Below are 25,158 nucleotides of genomic sequence, written 5' to 3'. Positions count from 1 at the left end.
ATCTGTGACTACGGTATAACCTGTAATATGGCATTCGCTACTCGATCCAACAATATCCTGTTCTTTTTGATCATTTAGGCATTAAAATCACTCGGGTTTCATTTAGCTACAGCTTCAGCCAAATTTAGAACTCCGTTTGGTGACTATGTTTCATACAGTCTTGTCTTTTTTTAGTGAATCTCAATTAATCAAATTTCTCTACAGCTTAACAGTTTTCAATAACAATTATAAGAAAAAGGGTCAGTAACTCCAATGCTTACATTGCCTGATAGTGGTTTGAGTTATGGAAATTCCATTTAATTTCAAATGGTCTATGAACAATGTTCATTGAACATGTTTGCTTAATATTATTATTATTTATTTTATTATTATAGATAGAGTAAGTTATAAAACTAAACTAACTTAAATAACACTGACTGCAGGGCCTTCGGCTATTGTTGGCTTTCAATGGTTATGAAATGATTATATTTTATGCCGTATCTTAATCTAATATTGATGGTGGCTAATATATTTGCTATGCACATTTGTCCTTTTTATGTCAAATGTACATAGCAATCTTAGATTTTGTGATATAATTCGGTTGACTTAAGAATATTTGGTCAATATAATCGAAGGGAGACTAAGAAAATTATATATTTAATTTAGGTGTCTACAAGTATGCATCAACATATATTAAGCTCAGAAGTACAGAGCATTCATTCAAAATCGCTACAATTTATTTTTCACTGCATACTTTAAGTATCCTAAAATGACATTTAACAGTGTTTCCAAAACTCTAATAATTTGTTTTTTATTTGACTTTATTTGTATAGCTATGGCTTGTTTCCTAACACCAAACTATCCTTTAAAAATAAACATGGCATTTTTATGTGAAGTTAACTGAAATGAGTTACTTTTTAGTTTATCTAAGGGCAATTTCAACAACCAAGGTAACAATATACCCGAATTCTCCTCAAGCAGTGGGTATCAAAGGGAAGAGTGCAGAATGAATGAGGAACTCTCGGCAGCTGCGAACACTTTTACATATTTACAACTTAATACCTTGCCCAATGTTTGCCCGTGTGTGCGGGTGTGCTGCTCTACTTGTGAGCGTGTGTGTGTGTGTGCGAGGGCTTAACTTTGCATGCTGCAAATAATTAAAGCATAAAAGAAGGCGCTGCAGACAGGAGCAAGGATCTGGGATCGGGGAAAGGACGAAAGGGAGGCAGGCAGCCAGCTGAGCAGCATGTGTCATCTCATGAAAGTTGCCTCCGTGTCATCCGTTGGGCGCCACATCCTTTGAAGCTCAAGGAGCAGAAGGGGGCGTGGCAGGTAAGGGGGCGGCAGCCGCAGAAGCAACTCCTTGTTGAATGTGCAAATGAGCTTGTCCTGGTTCTGCCCTCGGTTTCTCCTCCGAGGGATGCTAGAGCTCTAAATTGAATATTTTAATGCAAATTTAATGGAGGTTTTTGTTTTCTGCCCAGCATCCCATTTAATTTTGTCTCAAGTTATACTTTTAGTTGCTTTGTTTCCGCTCTATGGATCTGCCATGCGATGGCTATGGCGATGGCGATGGCAATGGCTCCCCCGGGGCTCCTTCCAGCTCACAATCCGGCCGGAGTGTTGAGGGATATGCATGTAGTTTTTGCGTGTCGGTAGTTTGCTTGCATCTTGAGCAGGAAATTTGCAGGATAATTGCTTCAGGAGTCCATGCGAGCTATGTTTATATTCACTGCGGGAATTGTTCGTATCTAGAAAAAATTGTTGGTCAAGTTTTTAAGCTTACCCGAAGTTCTAGTGACCAACTTTTAAAACCCACACATTATCTATTTCAGTTATATGACTTAAAAAGTTTAGAGATTCATTTCTTGTTTGTTAAATTTAAAAAACTCCCCCTATACTGGCTTGTGCATTTCAAAAGCATGTATTTAGTATATACTAGCTTAATTTCTTCTGTGTACTGCCTTAAGCTTTTTAAATTGAATTAATTTAAATGTAATAATGAAAAAAATGATGATAGTGACCGCCCAAAAACCCCAAAATATTTACATGACCTAGACATTGCAAAATAATGCAATATATAAAAAAAACTAGATTTATTTCATCTTTCCTAAATTTAATAAAAAGTATGTGTACTTATTCAAGCTTTAAAAATTAAATTTATTTCAATATAACAAGAAGAAATAAAGCAAGTATCCAGAAAATAACTGTCTCAAGGGCTCCAAAATGTACCAAGTCCTACATATGTATGTACAAGTTGTAAGCTTAAAATATTTTAATTGGGCATATCATTACAGTTGCTCTATGGCAAGGTAAGGTCATAAGTTCTGAGTTTTCAATATACAGGACAATAAGGTCTTAAATATTCCCTATCCTGAACAAATACAAATAATTCGGCTTATTTACCGTATAGTTATTGGGTTTATAGGATAGTGAAGCCATGTAGCATCGACTTTCTACAGCTCTTCCCTTGAACATCACTCATGTTGGACAGTTTCCCCTTTGCCCGATGAAGAAGTCTCATTAGTCCTGCACATCTCTCCGCCCCTTTGATCTGACCTTTTGTCTTACCTTACTTTGCACTCAGTGAAGCAGTTAACAGTTATCGCTTGTCCATCGTGCATCTCCATCTTCCGCCTAACTATACATCATTGTGTCTGACAGAGCGACGGGCTATTGCCATTGGGTTCACCTGCAAGGACCACTGGAAAAAGGGAAAGCCATCCGACCATTAACAGGCCAGGCCAAATCCAAATCCAAAGGCAAACTAACAAACAAGAAGTGGGAGTCGAGGGGCGCAGATAGTAACTGAATTGTCACATGAAACGATTTTAATTGCATTTTTGTAGCCGCTTTTTTCTGTTTGGCTTTTCTTTCTGCACTTGGCATCAACGGCAGGCAAACAACAATAAACAAACAGGCTGGCAAACGAGAGATAAACAAACAGAGCCCTCAATGATACGGCTAAAAAATGATACCACTCCCCCAACGATGTTTGCCTAGGTCGGGGTCGTAAATTTAATAGCCTCTGGGTCCGACATTCGGATCGTTTGATTTATATGATTTTAAGAAAGAAATACTGGCCTAAAGTTCTCGAGTTGCCTTGGTAGCTTTAAGGTGCTTCTTTCCCTCCGCCTGCTATCAAATCCTCATTAGGACCGTCGCACGTGGTCATTGGACGGGCGAACTTGGGGGAGGCGTTGCGTAAATCACGCATACGCCGCGTTGCGCGTGTCAGGGAATGTGTTTCAGGGTTGCCACCTTGTACAATTTCTAGCTTACTAACTAGCTCACTTTACAAAGAGAATTTTTACTTTAAAAATTAATCCTATATTAATAACAGAGCTATACAACGAAATATATTATATTTATAAAATGTAATAGGCATTACAGCAAAAATCAATTTAAATCTTAAAACTATAATACTTTAATATGTATGTATATTGTACAATGTAGTTATATCTATTGTTGTTTTCTAAACTGTTTGTCGTTGAATATTACTAACAAAAAATTCAAAACATAAAGTCTCAAATCGGATGTGGTTTTTATTTTAAAGGACCTACTAAGTTATTTTCGTATTTCTTTTTCCGATTTGACTGATTTTTAGATACATTGCGGGCAAAAGTAAATAGATTGTTAGTATCTCGTCAAATTTGGTCATTTACACAGCCCTCATAGTAAAAATAGTGCCATTTTTGACATAATTATTTTCGGTCCCTGCTAAAAACATTATTCAATATGCTTTTTATACATTATTGAATAGTGTCTTAAAAACTTACACAACTACTGGCTGTTTAATACTACATTTAAACTATGCAGCGTAAAGCACTTATGGGAATTCTGCTCATCTCCTAATTTTCCCACAATTGCCGACTGTAAACTGGATCATGTGTAAATTTGAAATTGCTGGCCATAATTCAAAGCATTCTAAGCCTGCTAATAAGCCAGGTTAACCCACGCTTCGCCCGACCCACCCACACAAAATAACCAGGCAACAGATTGCAAGACCCCAAAACCGAACGTCATCATACTGTGTTTTAATTATTTAGCTCTGCAAATTGATTTAGCAAAATGTGCGGGCTGGTTTGCTTAGCTCGTTGGTGATGGTGGCTCCTCGCACTTCATCGCGGCTCTAACAACTCATAGTCGGTCTGCTTGTTTGCGGTTCTTGTTAGTTGTTGTCGACACTCTCCCAAAGTCCCCACTTTAAGCCCCGCCAAAAAGTTTGCCAGTTGAAAGTTCTTTGGGACAAATTGTTGTTCCCATCGCTATAGCCGTTGGTGCTGAACTGTGAGAAAAGGAACTAGTATCTAATATTATTTTATTTTTAATTTTAAAACCATTGTTAAAAAATAACTTTTTAGATCTTATATTCTGTTTTTGAAATGACCCCAATCTTAGAATTTTGTCCAGAAAGATTTTTAAAATTTCATTCACTAAATAAAGCTTGGTTTTTCCTAGTGCAGCTTCAGTTTTTGTTTCACGTTTAGTGTTAGTTTGCTGAAGTGACTGCAGCCGCAAAAAGGTAACCGAATGAAACGTCGCTAATGACTGGATAAATATTTGTCCTGCCATGTTTGGATTGCTTCTTTAAAAAGTGACAGACGCGATTTGGGCAACATAACGAAAAGTTTTGGCAACTTTCAAGTTATAATTAAATGAAAATGGGTTTAGATGATTGTGATTTGATAACCGCCAAGAGAAGTAAAAAAGTTGCATAAGTGGTTTTGGAAAACCTTGTTCTTGGTCTAATTCTTAATTTTATTTTTCGCACAACTTTACTATAATTGAATTAATAAAATAAACGTTGGAAGGTATCAAGAAATGCAGAAATGAAAAATAAATATTATTCAGATACAAGGCTCTTACATAATTTAACATGACCATTATATATCCTCTTTTTAGTCTATGCAATTTCTTGCCATCCAATTAGAGCAGCCTGCTTCCCTTTATATATGTTAATTCCTCTTTACACACTTTTCCTCAACGAAATTCTTTGGAATTTCCCTCACCTTACATTTTCTTGGGCCAACAATGAAAATATGCCCCAAAGAATTTTGTGTCGAGCGAAAAGTTTCCGCATTTAAAATTAAGCTAACAAGCTGAAATCGTTTGCCGCACCCCAAAGACAGCCTCCGTCAGTCCAAAGGATATTGGGGCTAATGCCAATTATGGTAACAATATAAAAGGGACACAAGTGGGCCCAAGGAAATGCCCAAATTGGCGGAAAAATGGCAAGTGACCATTTTCGGGGCGTATCTATTAACGAAGCAAATGGGTAATATGTATTACTGCTGTACAGATTGAGTAACTTCTTGGGCAGGCCTCACAATTTGTTTTTCCTTCCAAGGGAAATCCTGGGGAAAAAAGGAATCACTTGACTCGTCGCAGTTGTCCTTGTCGCTTCCAGAGACCCAAAGACCCTGCTTTATGGGAATGGGTGGGTAAATTGTTGGTATGGGGGGGTGTCAAAAAACTTGAACGCCTGTTGACACACACGCGAAACACTTGAGCGGCAAGGGAAGACGGGGGGAAAATACTTTGGCTTGTGGCTGCCGCTTGTAGCCGCCAAAAACATTTTGCTAACGATTTATGTCCGTTGCATGCTGACTTTCTCACCCCCTCCCCACGCCACAATGGCCGCCCATGCATCCTACGCCCGCAGACAAATTTCTGCTACTTTTTCAGTCGAGTTCAGTTGCTTGTGGTGCATCGGTGCTTAATGGCGCATCGCCATCATATTGGGTTTCAGGACAGCCGCAAAACGGGGGCTTAGGGACGGATAGTCGATGGCGGCAATAGCTCGAAGCAATTAGTTTAGTTTTACGTTCAAGATTTGCCATCGAGGTTAAATGGGGCTCTTCGGTGGCAGCTTCCCTCCGAACTTCCCTCTTTTTGCCGTGGAATGGTGTTGCACTTTAAGTGGAAACGATGATGTCAGGGATTAGTTGGTGGGTTAAGCAGCCAGGGGTTAAGGGAGTAGATTGGAATTTGCTGGGGGAAATTCCAGCGGAGCCAAGTGCATTTGTGAGCAGAACCACCAAAGGGAAAAATGCACTTAATTTCACTCATTAACTAAATTAAGAGAAGTTTTGCTAAAGCACAAACATTTTGTATTACAAGTTTTGTACCTGCTTTATACAATTTTGTTATTTGCAGGGAAAAGTTATAGAGTTGGGTGCATCCCCGATTATGAAAATTCATAGTTGGCTAGTGCTTGTGAAATCTCAGCTTATTTATGAACACTTAATGCTATTATAGCCAATAAAAAACAAAGATAAATCCCTTCGAAAGCCTCTTTAAATTAAAACGAAATTTTAGTGGTATTACTTTATTAAATGAACAATTAGTATTGGTTTGCCTTCTAAGAAGAGTTTAGGTCTTAAGAAATGGAGAAAATCTCTAAACGACAACCCAGTTTTTTGAGATCTTTGATTTGTGAAACGTATAAAAGTCACTCATTAATTAACCCGAAACATTTCACAGGTCTAACTCTTAGAGTTTCCAACCAGTTAGGAACATTTGCCCTTGCTATCCCAAACTCTTTTCATTATCGAATCCCTTTGGTGGGACAACTTTGAAAAGTTTTAATTAAACCAACTTTAAAGCTTTTAGTGTTCCTGCTGGCCAGTGCTGTCAACATGTGCCAGGACACATTGGACATAGTGGATAGCAAGGGACATATACATGTTCCATATAAACTTCGTTGGTCCAACTTCACCCCCATAATCCCCATGACCTGCTCTTCGGCTATATTAAATCTGAGCTGTTTTACAACAATTTTGCCATTAACACATTTGGCCAAGAGTGTCACCAGAGTGGGCGCCATGCTTAAAGCTTTCCGGGAAAAACAAAAATTGCTAACAACCCGCAGGTTGTCGAGAGGAGCAACTTTTCCGTTTAAGCGACAGTAGCAGATTGGGTTAAAGCCTAAAATCCTTTAGCAGCCTGGCAGCTGTGGAGGTCCTTCGGTGAGGGGAGGTGGTGAGCTGGAGATGCAAACAAGCCGTGGACAGAGGTCCAGAGACAATGGACCGAGGACACAGGACCTGTGTCAAAGTTACCCAGCGAAGCGACAAAAAATGATGTATCAAACTGGACAGGAAAAAGGCAGCTGAGAGGGGGGCGTGGCGCTGGCCAGCTCGTCCTTTTTTGTATTTAAAGTTACACCTACAATAGCGTCAGCTGTGCTCCGGTGTCATCCTCATCCTTGGGCTGTCATGTTGCGTCCTCAGTCGCTTCACTGGATTCAGGAAAGGTCCTCCTCCTCCTCCTCCTGCGTATTATTTTTCTTTGTGGTGGCCCATATCCAAAAAATCGACATGTTTTTGTTGCTTTCTGTGGCCTCTTATTTGAGTTCGGTATTAGTTCTTGATTGTCTACCGATGAGTTTTGGGATCGGGGTTTTTCTCCTTCACATTAAGGGGCCTTAAGAAGTTATTTTTACTAAAATTCAGATGGTTACAAGCTTAACATTCTGTTAAGATGTCATTCTGTTATCCTACTTCTAGCATGCGATATTTTACCACTGTTAGTTCTACTATGTTAGTAAGGGTTCGTGTGCTAGCTAGATACTTTATGGAAATGTTATCTATCATCTTAAATTGAGGGGATGAGCAGTGCAGAGGCAGGTAAAAGGGAAAGCATGATTAGGGAAGAGAGGTGAAGGGTTTCTTGATATGAAGAATGGGGGGGTGAAAGGTAAAAAAGTGGTTGGTGTTACCAGATCGGAAAAAGTATGATTCATATTCATGGAAGAGGAAGAACACATGGCGCCTTGATTTAAAAATATTCAATTTTTTTAGCTTTATAAAAGTGTAGCAACAGAAAAGAACGAGACTGGATAATATAAAATATAGGAGTGGATAAGGGAGAGAAAGTCGAAAACAATTTAAAAAAAAAACGGAAAGTTCCCTCTGAAATCGTAAAAAAATGGCCAGTTAATCGATACCCAAATAAGTTCTTCACCCACATTTGTTTGATTAAACAAACTTAAATGCTTTTTGTTCCTGGAATGGCTTCTCTGGTTAACCTTTTCCGCATCCCTTCAATCTATCAATCTACCCCAAAGTATCTAAACTTTGCCTTTTATCTCGCCCATTATCTCCATCACTGTCCGAAACCACCCCCCAGAAGGCTCTCTTTAATGCCGGCCCAAAGTGTAAACAGCAGAAACTAATTGTCTAAGGGCACGCAAAATGCTTCTTGGTTTTCCGACCGCTTTTCCCGCTCTCCATAAAATTTTCATCGCATGCCCTTTTGTAGGGGTTATTTATGGGTGCCAAAGGAGCCAAAACGACTTTAACTGTGTAAACACGATAGAAGGAAAGTTTCATAAATTACAACACATATACGCCGGCTAAAAACTGGCCGAAATGTGAGGCATTGCAGTCTCAGCTGTTCGTTTTTCTTTTGCATTTCGGAGTTTTGGCCAAGGGACGCGCCCTTTTCTGTGCCGTTCTGGATTTTCCCGATTCTCCCCCATGCTTTTCTCGGTTGTAAACAAATGTTTTCCACCCTGACAAGAGGCGGCGGAAAAGTCAACAGAGTTTATGGCAGCCTTTTAGGCGGCACTGTTAACTTGGAGTGCTCGCTCCCCGACTTTTCTCTCTATTGATTTGTTATGCATGCTCTGCGCAATCGCCGCTCAAAATGGCCTGCAAACTGGGACCGGGAAATGTTTTTGGCCATATAGGGTGCCCAATTCCGGCTCAGTTGGCCCAAAAGTCACCCTGTCACCGCTCATCTCATCAAATTGGCACACAACAGACCCCCAAAAACGAGAGATATTGCCTTTGCAGACTTTATAGCAGGTCTATGCTCTCACAAAAACCCCCCAAGTCACGCTCTCTAACGCTCTCTCGTTCGCTTTGGTCTTTGCAGGGGTGGTATGTGGATAAATTTTAGCCGCCATGGATCCCAGTGCTCTACAAAACATGGATCGGGACGCATTAAAGAAGCAAATCGAGAATATGAAATATCAGGCCTCCATGGAGCGCTGGCCGTTATCTAAATCCATAGCAGAGTGAGTAAAAATAATGAAAGAATATTACTAAAATATTTAGATACCCAGTGATAATATTGATAAATGTGATGGAAATATAGAAATGTGGAATTTTGCAATAGACAAATAATAGGCAACTGTGCTATTTTCTGTGCCCATGTGACTGTGTGTGCTGTGCTCTGCGTTTGATTTGACCCACGACCCCATTAAGCATTTGCATCTCGTCTAGACTGGAAACCAGAGTGAAGCTGAGTATTTTTTTCAGATTTCCTAAGTGACTGCCCGCAAAATATTCGCACACGTGTGCTAAGAGTCAACACCTGAGTTGGCCAAGAATTTTTGCCGCTTGCTTGCTAAATATTTACACAAATATAAAGCTGTCGTGTTGTAGTTGGCTCGCTTCTTTCGAATGACAACAACACTGCGTCGCCTCAGGAAGGACTTCCCATCCTTTCAGCCAGTTTGCCAGTGTGTGTGTGCGGTTTGTCCATGTGTGTGAGTGTGTGTGTATGCCCTTGTGTAGACAGCGGCTAGACATGAGCGGAGCCAGTCCCCCTGCCCTACCCCCTTTTGGGGGTAAAAACGTCAAGTGAAATCCTCACTTCGCTACAAGAAATTTCCCAGGAAACGGATTTGAACGGTCTGGAAAAGGTGCGAAGGAGACGAATGGCCACCGTCGGTAAATTGGTTTTACTGAATGACAAATTCCACTCCGGGCAATTACTTCTGTAGGTTGTCCTGCCATTGCTTTTATTTTAATTAGCAATTCAATGAGGCGAACAAGGGTCGTAATGGAGAGCTGCAAGAATTCAAGGTGTTTTTCTTTGAATTCCAAAAAAAGAACTCTTCCTTATTATGTTTCCCTGGACTTTTCCTGTTGGTTAAATAGCTCAAATCAGTAGAATTCTATTTGAATTTCTTCTTTGAATTTCCTATTTACTTTATCAGAACTATAACTCTGCGAAACTCAAGAAATGAGTAATTAACATAATTAAATATTAAAATTAAAATACTATTAAATTACAAAAGAACTCTTCCCTATTATGTTTCCATGGACTTTTCCTGTTGGTTAAATAGCTTAAATTCTTTGAATTTCCTATTTACTTTATCAGAACTATAACTCTGCGAAACTCAAGAAATGAGTAATTAACATAATTAAATATTTAAAATTAAAATATTATTAAAATTACAAAAGAACTCTTCCTTATTATGTTTCCCTGGACTTTTCCTGTTGGTTAAATAGCTCAAATCAGCAGAATTTGAATTTCTTCTTTGAATTTCCGATTTACTTTATCAGAACTATAACTCTGCGAAACTCAAGAAATGAGTAATTCATATAATTAAATATTTAAAATTACACCCGAAACATTGCCTCTGGAATTATTTATACAAAATATTTAACATTTTGTCCACTTCTTTTTGGAAGCTTGATAGTAAGACTAGTTACTTTTCTTCATATGTTTCCGTGACTCACAGTATTTGATGATTCAACGCTTCAAAGACTCAAAAAGTTTTGAATAAACAGCTCGCATGGTATTTAAAAAATATTTTTTGTCGGATTCTTATCTTGCGAATAGAAATCATAATACTTAAGGAAATTCCCAAAAAAAGGTTATATAATTAAATTTGAATAGAACTGGTTTGTTTAGTTTGTTCTCAAGACTTAATAAATTAAAAGCCTTAAACAAAATGTGGTAGTTAGATAATTCCCAATTAGTTGTTTAAATATGTATGCCAGATAGCTGATTGGATTTCCCCCACATTTCCATTTTTTAAAACCAAGAGTTTTAATTAACAAATTCATTTGAACAAAGCAAAATAATATGGCTTTCATTTTGCATTCATTCATATCGGTTTCAAAGAAATGAATATAATAGGTACGAATACATTTTTTCCATCATTTGCATATTTTTGTTTATTTGTGGTCTACATTTTTCTGCTATCTGTGCGGGGTCTCATAGATTATTTAAAACTTATCCTGGCAGGAACACAACCTGCATCGTAAATCACAATTAACGCTGCTGCTTTCTAATGGCCAGCTTTTAATTTAGCTCTGAGCCCGGAGGCAAACATCCATCCCACGCTTAGCCCCGCGGATTGCGTTTCTAATGTCATCTTTTAAATAAACACCCAACCGAGGACGGAGCAGACGTCCTCTGATTTAGTTAAACATTTAGTCGGCAGCTAATTATGAATAATTAATTGGCACACAGTGAATCTGCGCTGCTCTCGCTCCTCATCTCCCCATCTCCCCATCGCACTTACTCATCCAGCTTGGTGGCTCAGCTGTGACTTAATGTGGCCCAAACTGGCTTCAAATGTGTGCGTTGTTGGCAGTCGCCAGCGGCTTTCATAAATTATTTAACACCCGACTTTAGAGTTCCCTTACTCGGACACCCTCCAGATGCCACGCCCATCCCTCAGATTTGACAATCTGCAGTTGGGACTCTGTTTACTAATTTGCAACACGTCGAGAGGGGGCTCTTTTCAATTAGACTTCTCTCTGTTTATTTTTCTTTATAATTCTCTCTTTTTGGCGGAATCCAGTCTCAGTTTTCAGTTTGTTACTGAGTCACGTTGGTTCTACATTTTGAGGTGTTAATTACTAAAACGTATATGATAACAAACTCAGAAGTTGCCAGAAGAGTAATGCTATTAAATGTGTTCCCATATGTGGTAAACACTCGGTTACTTCATAAATGATTATTTGGTTTATTTTGTTGTTAGTCAAATTAGTTGGTTAAAATTCAAGTTTTTTTAAGTACAGAAAAATATTTACTTAAATATATTTATTTGATTTTTGTAAGCAATATTTAATATTTGCTTCGTACTGAAAATTTGTTCAATGATATAATAAAGACACGGAAGTAAAATACGAAATTAAATTTTCACTATTTAATTTCATTTTCCAACCACAAGTGATTGAATAATCACAAAGGGAAACGGCCAATTTAAAAATATTTCCAATTATAAAATGTCTAACCGCAAAGTCTATTAATTTTTGAAATGAAATTTTGTTTATGGGTTCGAAAAAAATATGACAAAAATGTGGCAAAAGCAAAATAATTGAGGGACAAAGTCAAAGGAATAAATTTGGAATTTTTCCAGTTGGTTTTTCATTCCTTTTCTTCATCGTGATCCATTTCACAAAACATCAAACATTTGTCACTTAATCAGCACACAAAGCGGGCCAAATTAGACGGTCATCAGTCATTGACATATGTCAAACTTTGCAAAATCAAAGTCAATTAAGTTTTGAGAGCGGTATCGAAGCGATTCTGATTGATGGTCGCAATTGCACAAGACTGACCACAAAATGGGAGCCAAAGGATGGTGGGTGAGTGGGTTATGGGTTTCGGGTGGGTAGGGTCTGGTGATTGGTAGGGTGGGCGAAGAATGTACTCGTTAAGTGCAGCAAACACCGCACATTACGCCGATTTGTTGCATGGGCGAAATGGAACCCGAAACCTGCCCCCCAAACACACACACACACAGAAGAGAGTCCCTGCAACCCATGATTGATGGACGAGGATGGGATGTGCTGGCTGGGAACCACAGGAACCACCGTGCGTGACAGGATCCTGCCCGCAATTTCCCTTCGTTCCGTTCTGTTTCGTCCTGTCGGCCGTTCGGGTGTCGTAGACAAAATGTTGCATACCTCCAGGCGCATACATTTCACCTTAATGTTTGGTCAGGACACTCTGTATGTGGGCATCCTGGGGGGCGGCCCGGGGTTCCTTTCAACAAAACTTTGCCAGGCGTATGCATGCAGCTCAGGTGTCCAGAGGAGAAAGTTTTACTTTACATCGCATAAAATGAATTTCAGTTCGCTCCACTCGGTAACTTCTTTCGCTGCTTCATATTAATCTTGGCGCTTCTCAATTTATTTGTGGGCCCTCTTCTTCCTTTTTTTTTACTCCCTGGAATGTGTGCTGCATAAATAATGCAGAATGAGACACTGGGCTGCAAAATATGGGAAACACTTTGTAGCGCATTTCATGCGGAAAATTATGTTACTTTTGTGGCTGTTTGGGTTTAGGGCTCCTTGTTCTGCATATATCTTTATGGCATTTCATATTTTACTGCCACTCGCCGGCAGTTTACGGCCCGCCCGCCCCGCCACGCCCCCTTTTTCGCCAGCGGTTTATGATGCGCGGTAAATTTTCCCCAGGGGCTGCGGATGCATTCTGCTTTCTCTAATCTTTGTTGCATTCGGGTTTTTCGTGTTGCGGGTACTTTGCAAACATAAAACACGATTATTCCATACCCGCCATTCTTTATTCTCAATTAAATCAGCAGATTTATATCCTTTTATTTACTGGGCGTACATACATATGTGGGCAATCAATTTTGAAAGTGCTCATAAATCAGCCGACATTTTCATTCTTCTTGAACACTTTTTAGTGGCTTTTTCATTGTTATTTTCGATACCAGGCATTATAAATGGATTGCTGTCAGCAAATTGAGGCTTTTGATGTACCAAGATAGGAATAAAAGTAAATTTTATCGGATTTCTAGGGCCACATTTTATAAAACAGTATTTCGGATATTTATTATAATATATATAATAATTATTCTCCAAAAGTATTTCCTTGAATTTAAATTTTCCAATTCCTTGTGCTTTTTCAACAAATAATACCCCTTAACTTGCATTTCCTTAAGCGTTCCATTGATGCCTCAAATAATGCCTTCTCATCGCTTGTAAAGTAACGAAAAGTTTGCCAAATCATTGGCTTTTCCAGCTCGTAGCGATCTGTTTTCTTCCAGCTCTCGTTAATTCTCCTCCATTGATGGCGCACAACTTTTCGGCTTTTTGGCTGACTGCCCACCGCCGACTGACTTCCGTGCCAAATGTCGGCCAAGAAAGGAAGCTGCGACAAAAGCAACACAAACTTTGATTAACTTGGCCAAATGAAATTCGGTGGAAAGTGATGGTGCAGGGATAAATGGAAAATCCTCTCTGGCATTTTCCCCCAATGCCCCATTGCGCCGCATTAAACACACATGCACGCATTAGATGCGATTTCCAAAATGACAGCCGGAAAAACGTTCGTGCTTTCATTGAGCGGAAGGCGGTTAAGGAGTGGCAGCGAGCTTTTCAACTGGCCAGGGAAATGCTGGAATTGCTTTCTCTGCGTTTAAACTTCAAAATGGCTTCGCATGCAAATTAATTGCCAGTACATGCCGCACACACAATGAAAACAGCGGGAAGTGGAAGTGGAAGTGGCAACGGCTGCTTTTGGTTGTGGTTTCGGCCACCTCTGGCTTTTGGCCTAACCTTTGTTTGTTTGTGCCACCCAGCAAGGCCACGCCCACTCCGCCCCCTCGCCAACGGTGGACCAGTGAATTGGATTAGCGGCTCATTCAATTTCATTTAAATGCAAAACATTTCGAACAAAAGGTTTTCGGTCAGCAAAACCAACTTTGAACGCAAAAGTTTAATAATTTTAAAATGATTTTTACTTTCTTTCAATTTATTTTGTGTAGTGATATACATTTAATTTAAATTCAATCTTCATTTTAATATCGCTTTACATAAATGTGTTGCGCAAAATATGTTTTAAATGTGGGACTCCAAAAGAGAACATTTTAAACAAACTCCATCGTAGATCTTATAACAAAATGATTTTTATTTCAATGTATTTAAAAAAAATATATAAAAAGATTTAACCTTTGCCCAATATTTATTTTATAGCATGTTGATTTTAACATGGATGAAAGTAAATTGAGTTTCACAAAACACACAAAATTAAAACTAATTGTTTGTTTATCGAATAAAAAATTTAGTTTAACATTAAGATATATTTGAAGTATATGAAATAGAATGAGAAAATTGTTTATATATATCCAAGTAGACCTTAAAAAATATTAATGAAATGTAATGTACATATTGAGAATATATACACATAGATGACATTCCTAATGGCTTGCCAATTTATCAAATAACTTTGTGTATGCCAGACAAATATTAATTTTATTTGATAGCGTTCCGGCTCAACTTGATGTTTGACGAAAGGGAAGTAATTTCCGGCTGCTAAGTTTTCCGAAAGGATAACTTCCACACATTTTTCAAGCTTCCACTCCAGACAGCACCTCGAAAAGCAATTGCCCTTTCCCCAGGTAAACTCCCCGACCCATAAAGACAACAATAAGGGGCTGAGGGAAAAGTCTTATCAACTTGCGTTGGGGAATAAATTACACAGGGTAGCGGGCCGAGCCCTGGAATATGACAAACACCTGCTGATTGCTTTATGACTACGCCGTTTTCCACTCACCTGGCGAGGCGAAATCTTTCTCTTGCTTTCTCCAGCGTCTTGGCAGCTATTTATGAGAGCTTTTCGCTCTCCTTTCTTATTTTCTTTTTTTGTTTTGCATACAGGCACTCCTGTTGCCTCTTTTCTGTTGTTGTTGACACTTTTAATGCTGATTAATGGCTGCGAACGCTGCAACAGAATGCCATAAAGCATGCCACATATAAATGAATTGTAATGTGGCAATTCCATGAAATTGGTGGGGGGAATACAGTTCCGAATCGGAGGAGTCTCCAGTCCACACTGAGTTGTATATAGTTGCGCCAGGGAACCCATTAATCTACCATGAGTTATGATTATTGGCTCTAAATGTATGATTGCTTTTATCACCATTCTAGAAATGATACTCCAAGGATAACAAAAATAACCTTGGGGCGAAGTCCATTGCCTAGCATTTTATTGGCCTCAATTGAATTATATAATAACACCCTAAAAAGCTACTGATTAGTTCATAAAATATTATATCTGAAATATTAGAGAATGTACAAGACACCAATTTAATGATTCAATTCAATTTGTAATATATTATAGCTCTCCCAAAACCATATTACCAAATATCTGATAAGTTAGTTATTTATACTGTGTTTTTATATATCAAGTTTTAAAACCAATCCATATAATTTGTGATGATAATACCAGATGACGTAAATGTCCCAAGAAAACAAATGGTTTACATCCCATATTGTTTACTTTAAGGATACAGGATACACTCTTGAAATTCCCCTGGTGCCAGTCTTCAGAGCGTCAGGACAATGCCCCGCTTATTTGCAGCTCAGGTGGTCTGAGCTTCAAAGGAAATTCGCACATTCCTTCGAGTGGCATTTACGATGGCAACTGCATTAGCTGCGGCATGCGTTTCACTTGCCACAAAAAGTCAATTTCAAGTGGAATTTCATGGCCACCGCAACGGCATCAAATAACCCACAGCGATCAGCCAAAAACATCCAATTATCGCCCCCAAGGAATTTCCAGGACTCCCAGTTCTCCCCCTCCCCCACTGCATTTAAGCAGGAGCGGCGAAAGCCAATTAAGCAGTTGTCTAATGAGAAAACCCTGGGAACGAAGGCCACGCCCTATCGACTACAAGTTGCAATTACCGCAGTCCCCCTTTTTACGCCCACTCCTCGGTCCTTTCGCATTCCCCTCGCCATTAGCTACCGTTGATTAGCCCAATGATTGAACAATTGGCCCGAGGGACAACGCTCAGGAGGGCCATAATAATGATGGCCATGAAGATGACAACGCGGAGCAACAAAAGCACTCTATATGCATTGTCATTTGCTTCTTTATGCATCAAAAGTAATATGCTGCCTGTCTACCAACTATCTTTATCGATTTATTTAATTTGATATTCGAAAAAGCCAGCACGCTCAAGTGATCCAATTAGCTGTGCAATTGCAGAGTACTTTACTGCCAATGTGCAATGAACATGACAGCCAATTAGTTAATCACTAACAAGTGGGGTGTTCAGATAATCTGTCCTCGAAAGTTGGTTAATACTTAAAGGTTAAAAATAACCAATAGGAAAATTAGAAAAATAGAATATTTCTGCTAGAGTGGGTAATGGTTTTAGTGGATTTTTATTATCTACGAACTTTCCTCGTAACCATCTATAAGTGGTTTTTTCAATGTTATGTTAAGGTTTATGTTTGTTATCTGTCAGAGGAAGTTAACTTAAAGTTAAATTATTCGAAAAGACAGGTTAGTTTTCTTAAAGTCAAGTTAATTTACCGACCAAATAATCTTTACAGAGTCTGTTAATACGCGATTTCGATGTATAATATTGATAAGCTACTTTTTTTTCGAAACAGCACTTTAACTCAATAGCAAAAGTTAACTGGACATTGAGAAATCGGCGCTAAGCCCTGAAAATTTATTAATCTTAAATTCCTCTGGTGTTATATTTATTCGGAAACATTTGTAACCACCCTCGCTATACCTCCCTGGTATTTCAAATATTTATGGCATTATTTGTACAATATTATTGCTTTCTTTGCTGTTTCTGCTTCTGTTGCCCTTGTTCTTGCTGCGCCTGTCAGTTTTTTGCTGCTGTTAATAAAAACAGAAATTATGAACACATGTAACGAGGGGTGGCGAGGGGGCAACGTGAGAGGGGGATGGTCCCTGAATTGTCCTGGAAAATGGCGATGCTTTGGCGTTTTCATTTTTTTATTGCGCGTATTTTCCCCATTGACACATGGCAGGCAGGGACAAAAACATAGAAAGAAAGTCGACGGCTGCCGTGTGTTTCAGCATCGGCATCAGCATCCGCACCCACATCCGCATCAGCGATGGCAGCACACATTATTGACATAACTACAAACAATTTATGGGCAAACAACGGTTACGTCTCGTTACTCCCGGCTGTTGGCTGCCATCACGGCCGTAATTGAATTTCGCTGCAAGCTGCCTCGGCAACGTCCACATTTTTGCCGCCCTTTTTCCAGTCCTGCTCTATGGCGATTGCATTTTTGACAGCCCACATTTCGCGGCTTAAATAATAAATGAAATGACTTAATACCGTATTAAAGCATGGGGCCCCGTGTCCCCGATCCGATAAATCATGCATGTCCCTGCAAATCCCTTGGCCATCTATGCTAACATTCTATATATAGAGCGGAAAGGTCGAAATGTTTTCTCTAACTGTCTGGGGAATACTCTTGGCCCGGTTCCGACAGCTTTTGGCGGAAAAATACCAGAATACATTATTAGCGGTCTGGACCCTTTTGCGAGACTAAAATTCCATGGAATATAAAGTTGGAGGATTAGTTTTGGAAAGGTACGTTACGTACAAACTTAGGTTTGTTTCATGTTCACAACTGGATTTTGGGTTTTGCATTTAATAGTGCTCCTAACATTTGATTCCAAACTTAGTTAGGAACAATTTATTATGAATTATTATGATATCTTGAACATATTAAATAGTGTATCTTAAAAAAAATATAATAACAAAATATTTCTTACCAGCATGTCTCTATTTAAAATTCTAATAAATTATTATTTATATTTTCAGGTAAGTGTTTTCTTCCTTTTTGGATTAAAATATCCTCCATTTTCGCTGAGTAAGTGATGTAATCATAAAAAAAGAAAAAGTTTTGAGGATATAATTTTAACTGAGAATTCATTTATAACCATTAAAATCTGCAGCGAAAGTAACCTCAACTTGTGAAAGTTTGCCCTTAATCAAACTTTAAACTTTAACTCACTATCTAACGATATCATAGGATACCCATACCCTCTTCTATTTCCCTTCTCGCAGTCGCAGCAAAACTTAGATGAGCTTTTTATGGGCAATTCCCCAAAGCCTTTTGCATATTTCTCGCCTCGACTGGCAAATCTCTTGGTCACGGTCATTTTACTGCGCTGTCCCTTCCTGTTTCCCAACATCCTGCCTTTCCTCACGCCAGCCCTCAATCCTTTAGGTCTTTCATTTTATAATTTGTTAAATTGTGTCTGGCTGGGAGAAAAAGAGCAGAGGAAAAATTTGCAGGCAGACAATGGCAGAGAGAACAAGAGGGTGGTGATTTTAATTTTAAGTGCAAGGCATGACTTTTGCCAGTCACTGTGACTGCAAATGTGACTGTGACTGTCGGCCAGCCTCAATGTGCCACTTTTCCACGCCTTTTCTTACCCTTTCGTCCCCGTTTTCATTTGCGAAATTAAATTTTGCATACGTAATGGTAGACGGTCACGTCGAGAGCCTTTTGTCGGTAACTGTACCGGACACATCCTTCTGATTCCCCTTCCAAAACTCTCACACATACATACCTATTCAGATTCTTGCATTCGGGCTTGTAAGAGTGTCAGCCGGTTATTAGAAGCAGCTGAAATGGCAAGACGTTCCGCCTTCGCCTGAGTTCCTTGTGCCATGTACCATGCGCCATATACCATAGAGTGTACCATGTGCCTGTAATTAAAACAACTTTTAGCCGGCGAAGGCAGCATCTTCAGCTCCTTTTTTGCTCATGAAATGTGCGCCATAAAATCTCTGGTTGTCTGCCTGCATCATTGTCCATAACAATGAGACAGCATCGTTCTCCAAACACCGTACAACGGCCACCGACCACACGCTAGTATAACGACCACACTGAGAAAAAATACCTAGTCTAAATACGTCCAAGCAAACATCCAACACATTTTAGAAAAAATTACCCAAAACTAGATCTGAGGCATTATATTGGTTTGGGTCCATTTTTTATACTTTTTCAAAGAATATAAGGTGATATAGATTTTTAAGGTATCAATTCCTCAATTTTAGATGATGCCATTCGTAAAAAAAATTGTGGGAAATGGTAACTGATTTTATAGGTAGATAGAAATTATTATTTTTATAAGGAAGTTAATATTATTATTAAAATATATATAGATCTATGGTATTGATAAAAAAACGATTTCGAATTTTCCTTTACTTTTCAATTAATTTTCAATTATATTTTTTCTTTGCTCAGTGTATTTACACACACAGATACACAAAAGATACGAGCGCATGTGTGTCGACCATGATGGCCATTTCAGCTTCATGACCCATGGCTGAAATCGCTTTGTTTCCGCTGTTCTCAGGTGCCGCTACGCCAATGTGGGCTTAAAATTAAATTATTGGTTTATTTATGCAGCGAAATGGTCATCAAATCGAGATTGTGATTGCAGATAAGGCGAGGGAATGGCTTTCTATGGAGGAGCCATAAAAATGACGACGCACGTAGAGGATGGGAAAACCTTAAAGAGGACAGGAAAATAGGATTCAGTCAGCGAATTTCATATTTATTTTCCTTCAAAGTACTTTTTTTCGGTATTTTTGACCATATTTTTGTTCCACTCAAATAAACGTAGATAAATATTAAAATTCCACTTGTTTGCTTATATATGTTTGCTTAAAATATTTTTAAATATTTGCGTTATTTGATAGAGCAATCGATTCGCAAAAACGTATTCATTATTTTGGCATACCAGTTAAGTAAATATAAATAGGAAAATATGAATTCCATTTCATCAAAATTTAGATGTCCATTGGTTTTTGGTTTTTTTCTACCTTAAGAGTTTATTGACTCAGTTTAAAGCAGGTTTTTTCCTTGGTATTTATTTAATTGAAATATTATTTTTAATGTTTCTTCTCCGGTTGTATTGTGTTTCTAGCTTTTGGCAATCGTGTGCAAAGGTAACTTGGGAAAAGTTTAGAGTCCATTGTTATCCCAGAAGTTACTTAACCCAAAGACCAAAAACGAATTCCCGTTTCTATGCCCTTCAGTTAGACTTTTGACAATTGAAAAAGCAATTTGCGAGTGCTCCTTTGTCCACGCTTTTCTTTCGGTTGTCCTCAGCTCGACGGCACTTTAAGCACTGTGTTGCCGTGTGTCTCCCAAACCTTTCGTCCTGTCTGTCCAACTGGCACTCATTAGGCAACTACCGCAACAGGACTTAACCTGCTGTCGCTTACCAACACTGTCTGCGGGGAAAAACCGCAGCTGAAAGTATCGACATCGGAATAACACTAGCCGCAGAAGATGATGATGATGATGGTGATGATCATGGGGGGAGAAAGGAGAAAAGTTTTGCAACAAATGTCCAAAAGCCACTTAACGGCGAATTAGAGCGCAACAACAGCAACAACAACTGCTGCAACTGGGTGAAAGCGAGTCGAGAGCAGCGACAACTAACTAACAAAAAAGTACAGTTAACGCTAAAAGGATACGGCAAACTTTTCAAGCGGAGCCGAGCAACAACTTAGTATTTCTCGTTTGCAATTGACCAGTGGGTGAAAACCGCAGGATGCCAGAAATGATGGCCAACCCATTTGGAAACCCCACCAAATTGTAGCAAGTACAGTTGTGTGCGCGGTTAATTGATGATGTCCCATCAAAATGTAACAACTTTCGGTTTTGGCCAAACAAATTGTAGCCTAGTTTTCGGCGGATATTGGGTTGGCACACACACACGCGCAGAGACAGAATTAATTGTTGCTGGCGAGGAATTTGCATTTCAAACACTAGCAGAGCTGTCCTGCTAAAAATTGCATAACAAAGTGCGGAGAACCATCATCATTTAACTTGCAAATTGCTTTTCGGCTCTGGACGAGATGTCCACCCACAACCCACCAGCCATTGCCATCCATTGCCATCCTCGCAGGCAATTTGTCAGGGTAGTCATGCAATGCTCATCCTTATTTATTTTTTTGGTGGAAAGGATGTTTTAGCAGGCGCGAAAAAGCGATGTAACAAAGTTTAATTAAGTTTTGCGTACCGATTAAATATGCATAAATATTAATATTCAATGTGCGTGACTCACGAAGTGGAATTAGTTAAGGGAAGTGTCTGGGTACGGATATTACGCGGAAGTTATGGTGCTTAGCGCCACGAAAAATAAACTCGTTTTTGTGGGGCCTGCAGGCCTCATTAAACTCAACTTAAACTATCAATCATGGCTGTTTGGCTGACTTGGCCATCGCTTTTTTTCCGCATCAATTAATCAGTCAGCGACAGGCTTTGTCCTCAAACTACATTAAGCCACAAATCAAGTTGATTTTGGGCTATAGTCTATAACATCTTTGGCCATTTGTCATTATTTAATGGTTAAAAAAGATATTAAAGCTTAATTTAAGTTATACATTTTGAATTTATCGTAACAGTTTTGTTTAATGTTGAATTTTAGAAGGACCAACTTTATATTTAATGTTTATAGAGTTCAATTACTGAAAAAAAAACATGTTTATTTAGGTACAAAGCCATTTCTACACTCAAAAAAAATAAAGTATTACGTGATTGAAAAAAGTATTTTCAGTGTCAGAGCCTCGCCAAGCATTGAAAATCCCGATCTCTAGAACAAAATACAGCCTTCAAGTACGTTATTTCAAGACAGAAAGTTCTCAATATCAAAACGTTTTCAGAATCTAAAATTAAGTATGAATTGTTCTTAAATCTAGTGATATTTCTACTTTGAACAAGTACGGATTATTATTAAAATAAGTAAGTTACATATATTGTAAATTTAAATTGGGCTTTAATTATGTGATATTAAGAGAAATAGGAATTCGAACCTGAAAATGGATAAACAAGATATATCTAAAGTACATTAATCTTAGAAGTTTATTTATAACCACCTCTTGCCTTAATGGTTTTTCTTAACTTCACTTCTCAAGAAAATAAATGTTTTGATAGTTAAATTTTATGCTGAATCTATCAGCTACAACAATTTGGCCATATAAGTTAATGCATACCGTTCCGTCAAGAGAAATGTTTCGACAAATATGAATCTGATTTTGATTTTCTGAAATAATGATATGGTTTGGTCTTCCAGACTTCCATACAGCACAGTCAGGGGTATTCTAATGAGATTCATTTTGGACTGCAAACAACTGCACCCAAATGTGTATGACATGTGTGTGGAGCACACAGAGTGAGTAGAAATGAGAGATGGAATCCGGCTGCAGCAGCATAACCTGGCCGGCTGCAAATCAAATATGCAAATAGACATAACAGCCAGAACGGGGACAACAAGAACACTTTGCTCACCGTTTTTGCATCATGTACGGTGGGATTTTGTGGGGCATGGCGTATAGGAAAGGCAGATGAAGGCGAAAAGCTTCTTTCCACAACACTCGACAAGTTTTTGATAGCAGGAAATTTGCAATTTCTGGCATTAAATTTCCGCCTCAACATTCACTTCATCGAGAGTAGGAGCATTATGCATTCGCATTAACCGGCTTCTCCGGGCCATGTGTGCGTATCTAAAAGCCATCCGATCTGTAATTATCGAAGTGAGCTCAGGTATTATGTGCTTAAGCCCCCTTCAAATCGACCACCCCCCCCCGCATTTCGCATTTCCCTAGGATGTGCGTGCTGGGAATTGTAAATACGCAAACAGCTCTCGGATATATATAGTACACATGTGCTTAGCATTTCTGTTTTTGTATCTTCGATTTCTGCACAGTTACAGTTAAAAGCAATTGTGGTCGGGGCGTTTGGGGGCTGAAAAATATTGCTTTATTCCTCGTTCACCTTAGGTCTGTCTTTTCCAGTCGGCACATAAAATACGTGCGAGTTGAGCTTAGCCCATTTCCATTTTGCATTGATTTCTGTTTCGTTTTGCTTTGAATCGAATTTTACCTGGCAAATTACATTGGGAAATGGGAACAATTTAAATGAAATTGCCTGTCAAATTTCAGTTCAACAGGGCAGAGTGATATTTGAGAAAAATAGATTTAATGAAGCTCGAATTCCAATTATTGTTCATTAAAATTTTTATATTATTTCACAAGAAAACTGTCTTAAATACTTGAGTCAGAGAAATAAATAATGCATGCGTTGTGGAGGTTTTTAAAATATTGGTTATAATTTTAAATAAATAGGTACGTTAGTAAATGTTATGAGATTTGACATTAAAACTTGTCCTGTTTTTATATTAATAATACAAAAATAGCAACATTTCTTTTTATAGTGACCCCATCTTAGTTCACCACACCATTTGCTCTTTCTATTGATGTTGTTGACTTATTATCCTTTTATTTATGTATATTTCCCAAGGTGGCCTTGCCAGCTGAGCTCGTTATTTGTCGGAGCCTTTTCAGAGCTGCTTTTCGCATAAATATCCTTGCGAACCGCACTTGTCACACGTCATTTGATTTGCTACTTTTGAAATGAACAAAAACGGGCAACAATTCCATGGCCTAACCTGGGGCAAACTTTGACAAACACTTGACGACAACGTTGAGAACTCTGAATCGAGAACTGAGAAGAGCCCGGCTCAAGTGTTTTTTGCACAATTTCTTTTCAATTCAACAAAAGTGGACCGGCCAAAGGAGGCCGGGTCCTTTCCAGCCATCCAGCCATGTCCATGTCCACCCATCTGCACCTCCCACACCTTAACCCATGCTAAACATCTTCCTTTCTCTGTGCTGCTTTTTGTTTTTAAGGCTTTCATCCTCGTCATCGTGCTCGGCGTAGTTTTGTATGCATAGAACTTGCGGCTTTTGCCCGTTCAGGCTATAGACCCCGACCTCCGGAATCCTAGAGATCCGGCGGCAGAATGTGGGCCTGGGTGTGGAAAAGATTTTGTCTTTTAGCCTGATTTGTTATTCATGAAAAGGCACTAGTGGCTGGGGCAGGCTCGGGGCCAAAAGAATGCCGGCGAGCCAAGGAAATGGTTAAGAAAATGCCGAGTACACTTTTGTGGTAGGCCAAAAAAGAAGAGGGGGGGGGAGGTGTTCGGTTGTCGGCTAATGCATAATAAAGCTGTTTGTTAGTGGGCCAAAAGCAAGGAAAACTGATACCCTTAGTGGAGTGGATCAAGTAGAACAGGTAGAGGGCACTCTTTTGGGCCATTTTCGTGGCAACGATTAGCGCTTTGTGCATTTCGGACCATATCACACGGACAGATTCGCTTATTCCAAATTCACGGAGTGCCCTACTCACTTTCTTACCAATTGTGAAGGCAAACAATGACCAAGTCGGTCGAACATCAGCCAACAGTTGTTCATTCTTGACTTGGCATTTAGCAATTCATTGCACAATTCGGGTTCTCTGATTCTGGTTCGGATTCCTTTTTTCAACTCTAGAAATCAGCTTTGAGTTGCAGTTTGCTTAACGTGCCAATTGCATTTTGTGAAAATTCACTACCAGAAGATAAATATTTATGTTGAAAAGTAGAAACACTACAGCCAATTGAATCAGGACAGCAAGTATATATTCACAGAGAGAATTCCGACGTTCCCATCTGAGTTTGAATTGTTCTTAAAAAGATGTTAATGTTTTCATTGTGCTTGAGTCAAGTTGAATTATCGGTATCTACATTGTTTATCTCAACAACCAAACTATTAGTCCAGTCGGTATTGTATAATTATCAAAAAATTGTAAAACAATTTATTGCTAATAT

At 38.9% G+C, this 25,158-nt stretch overlaps 1 protein-coding gene across 2 annotated transcripts in view; it reads left to right on the top strand.

The window, feature by feature from the left end:
• LOC119546116 (guanine nucleotide-binding protein subunit gamma-e) overlaps positions 1-25,158 on the top strand; it is a 42,075-nt gene that overhangs the window by 11,053 nt on the left and 5,864 nt on the right. For both annotated transcript variants that reach the window (XM_037852207.1, XM_037852205.1), the window contains exon 2: positions 8,863-9,004. In XM_037852207.1, the coding sequence (XP_037708135.1) occupies positions 8,892-9,004 (113 nt within the window). In that variant the 5' untranslated portion in view covers positions 8,863-8,891. The remainder of the gene's footprint in view (positions 1-8,862; positions 9,005-25,158) is intronic.

The sequence above is a fragment of the Drosophila subpulchrella genome, chromosome 2L (genome assembly GCF_014743375.2).
Source record: "Drosophila subpulchrella strain 33 F10 #4 breed RU33 chromosome 2L, RU_Dsub_v1.1 Primary Assembly, whole genome shotgun sequence".
NCBI classification, from domain to species: Eukaryota; Metazoa; Arthropoda; class Insecta; order Diptera; family Drosophilidae; genus Drosophila; species Drosophila subpulchrella.
Note: the sequence above shows the minus strand (reverse complement) of the source record. Positions and strands in the feature narration are given on the sequence as shown.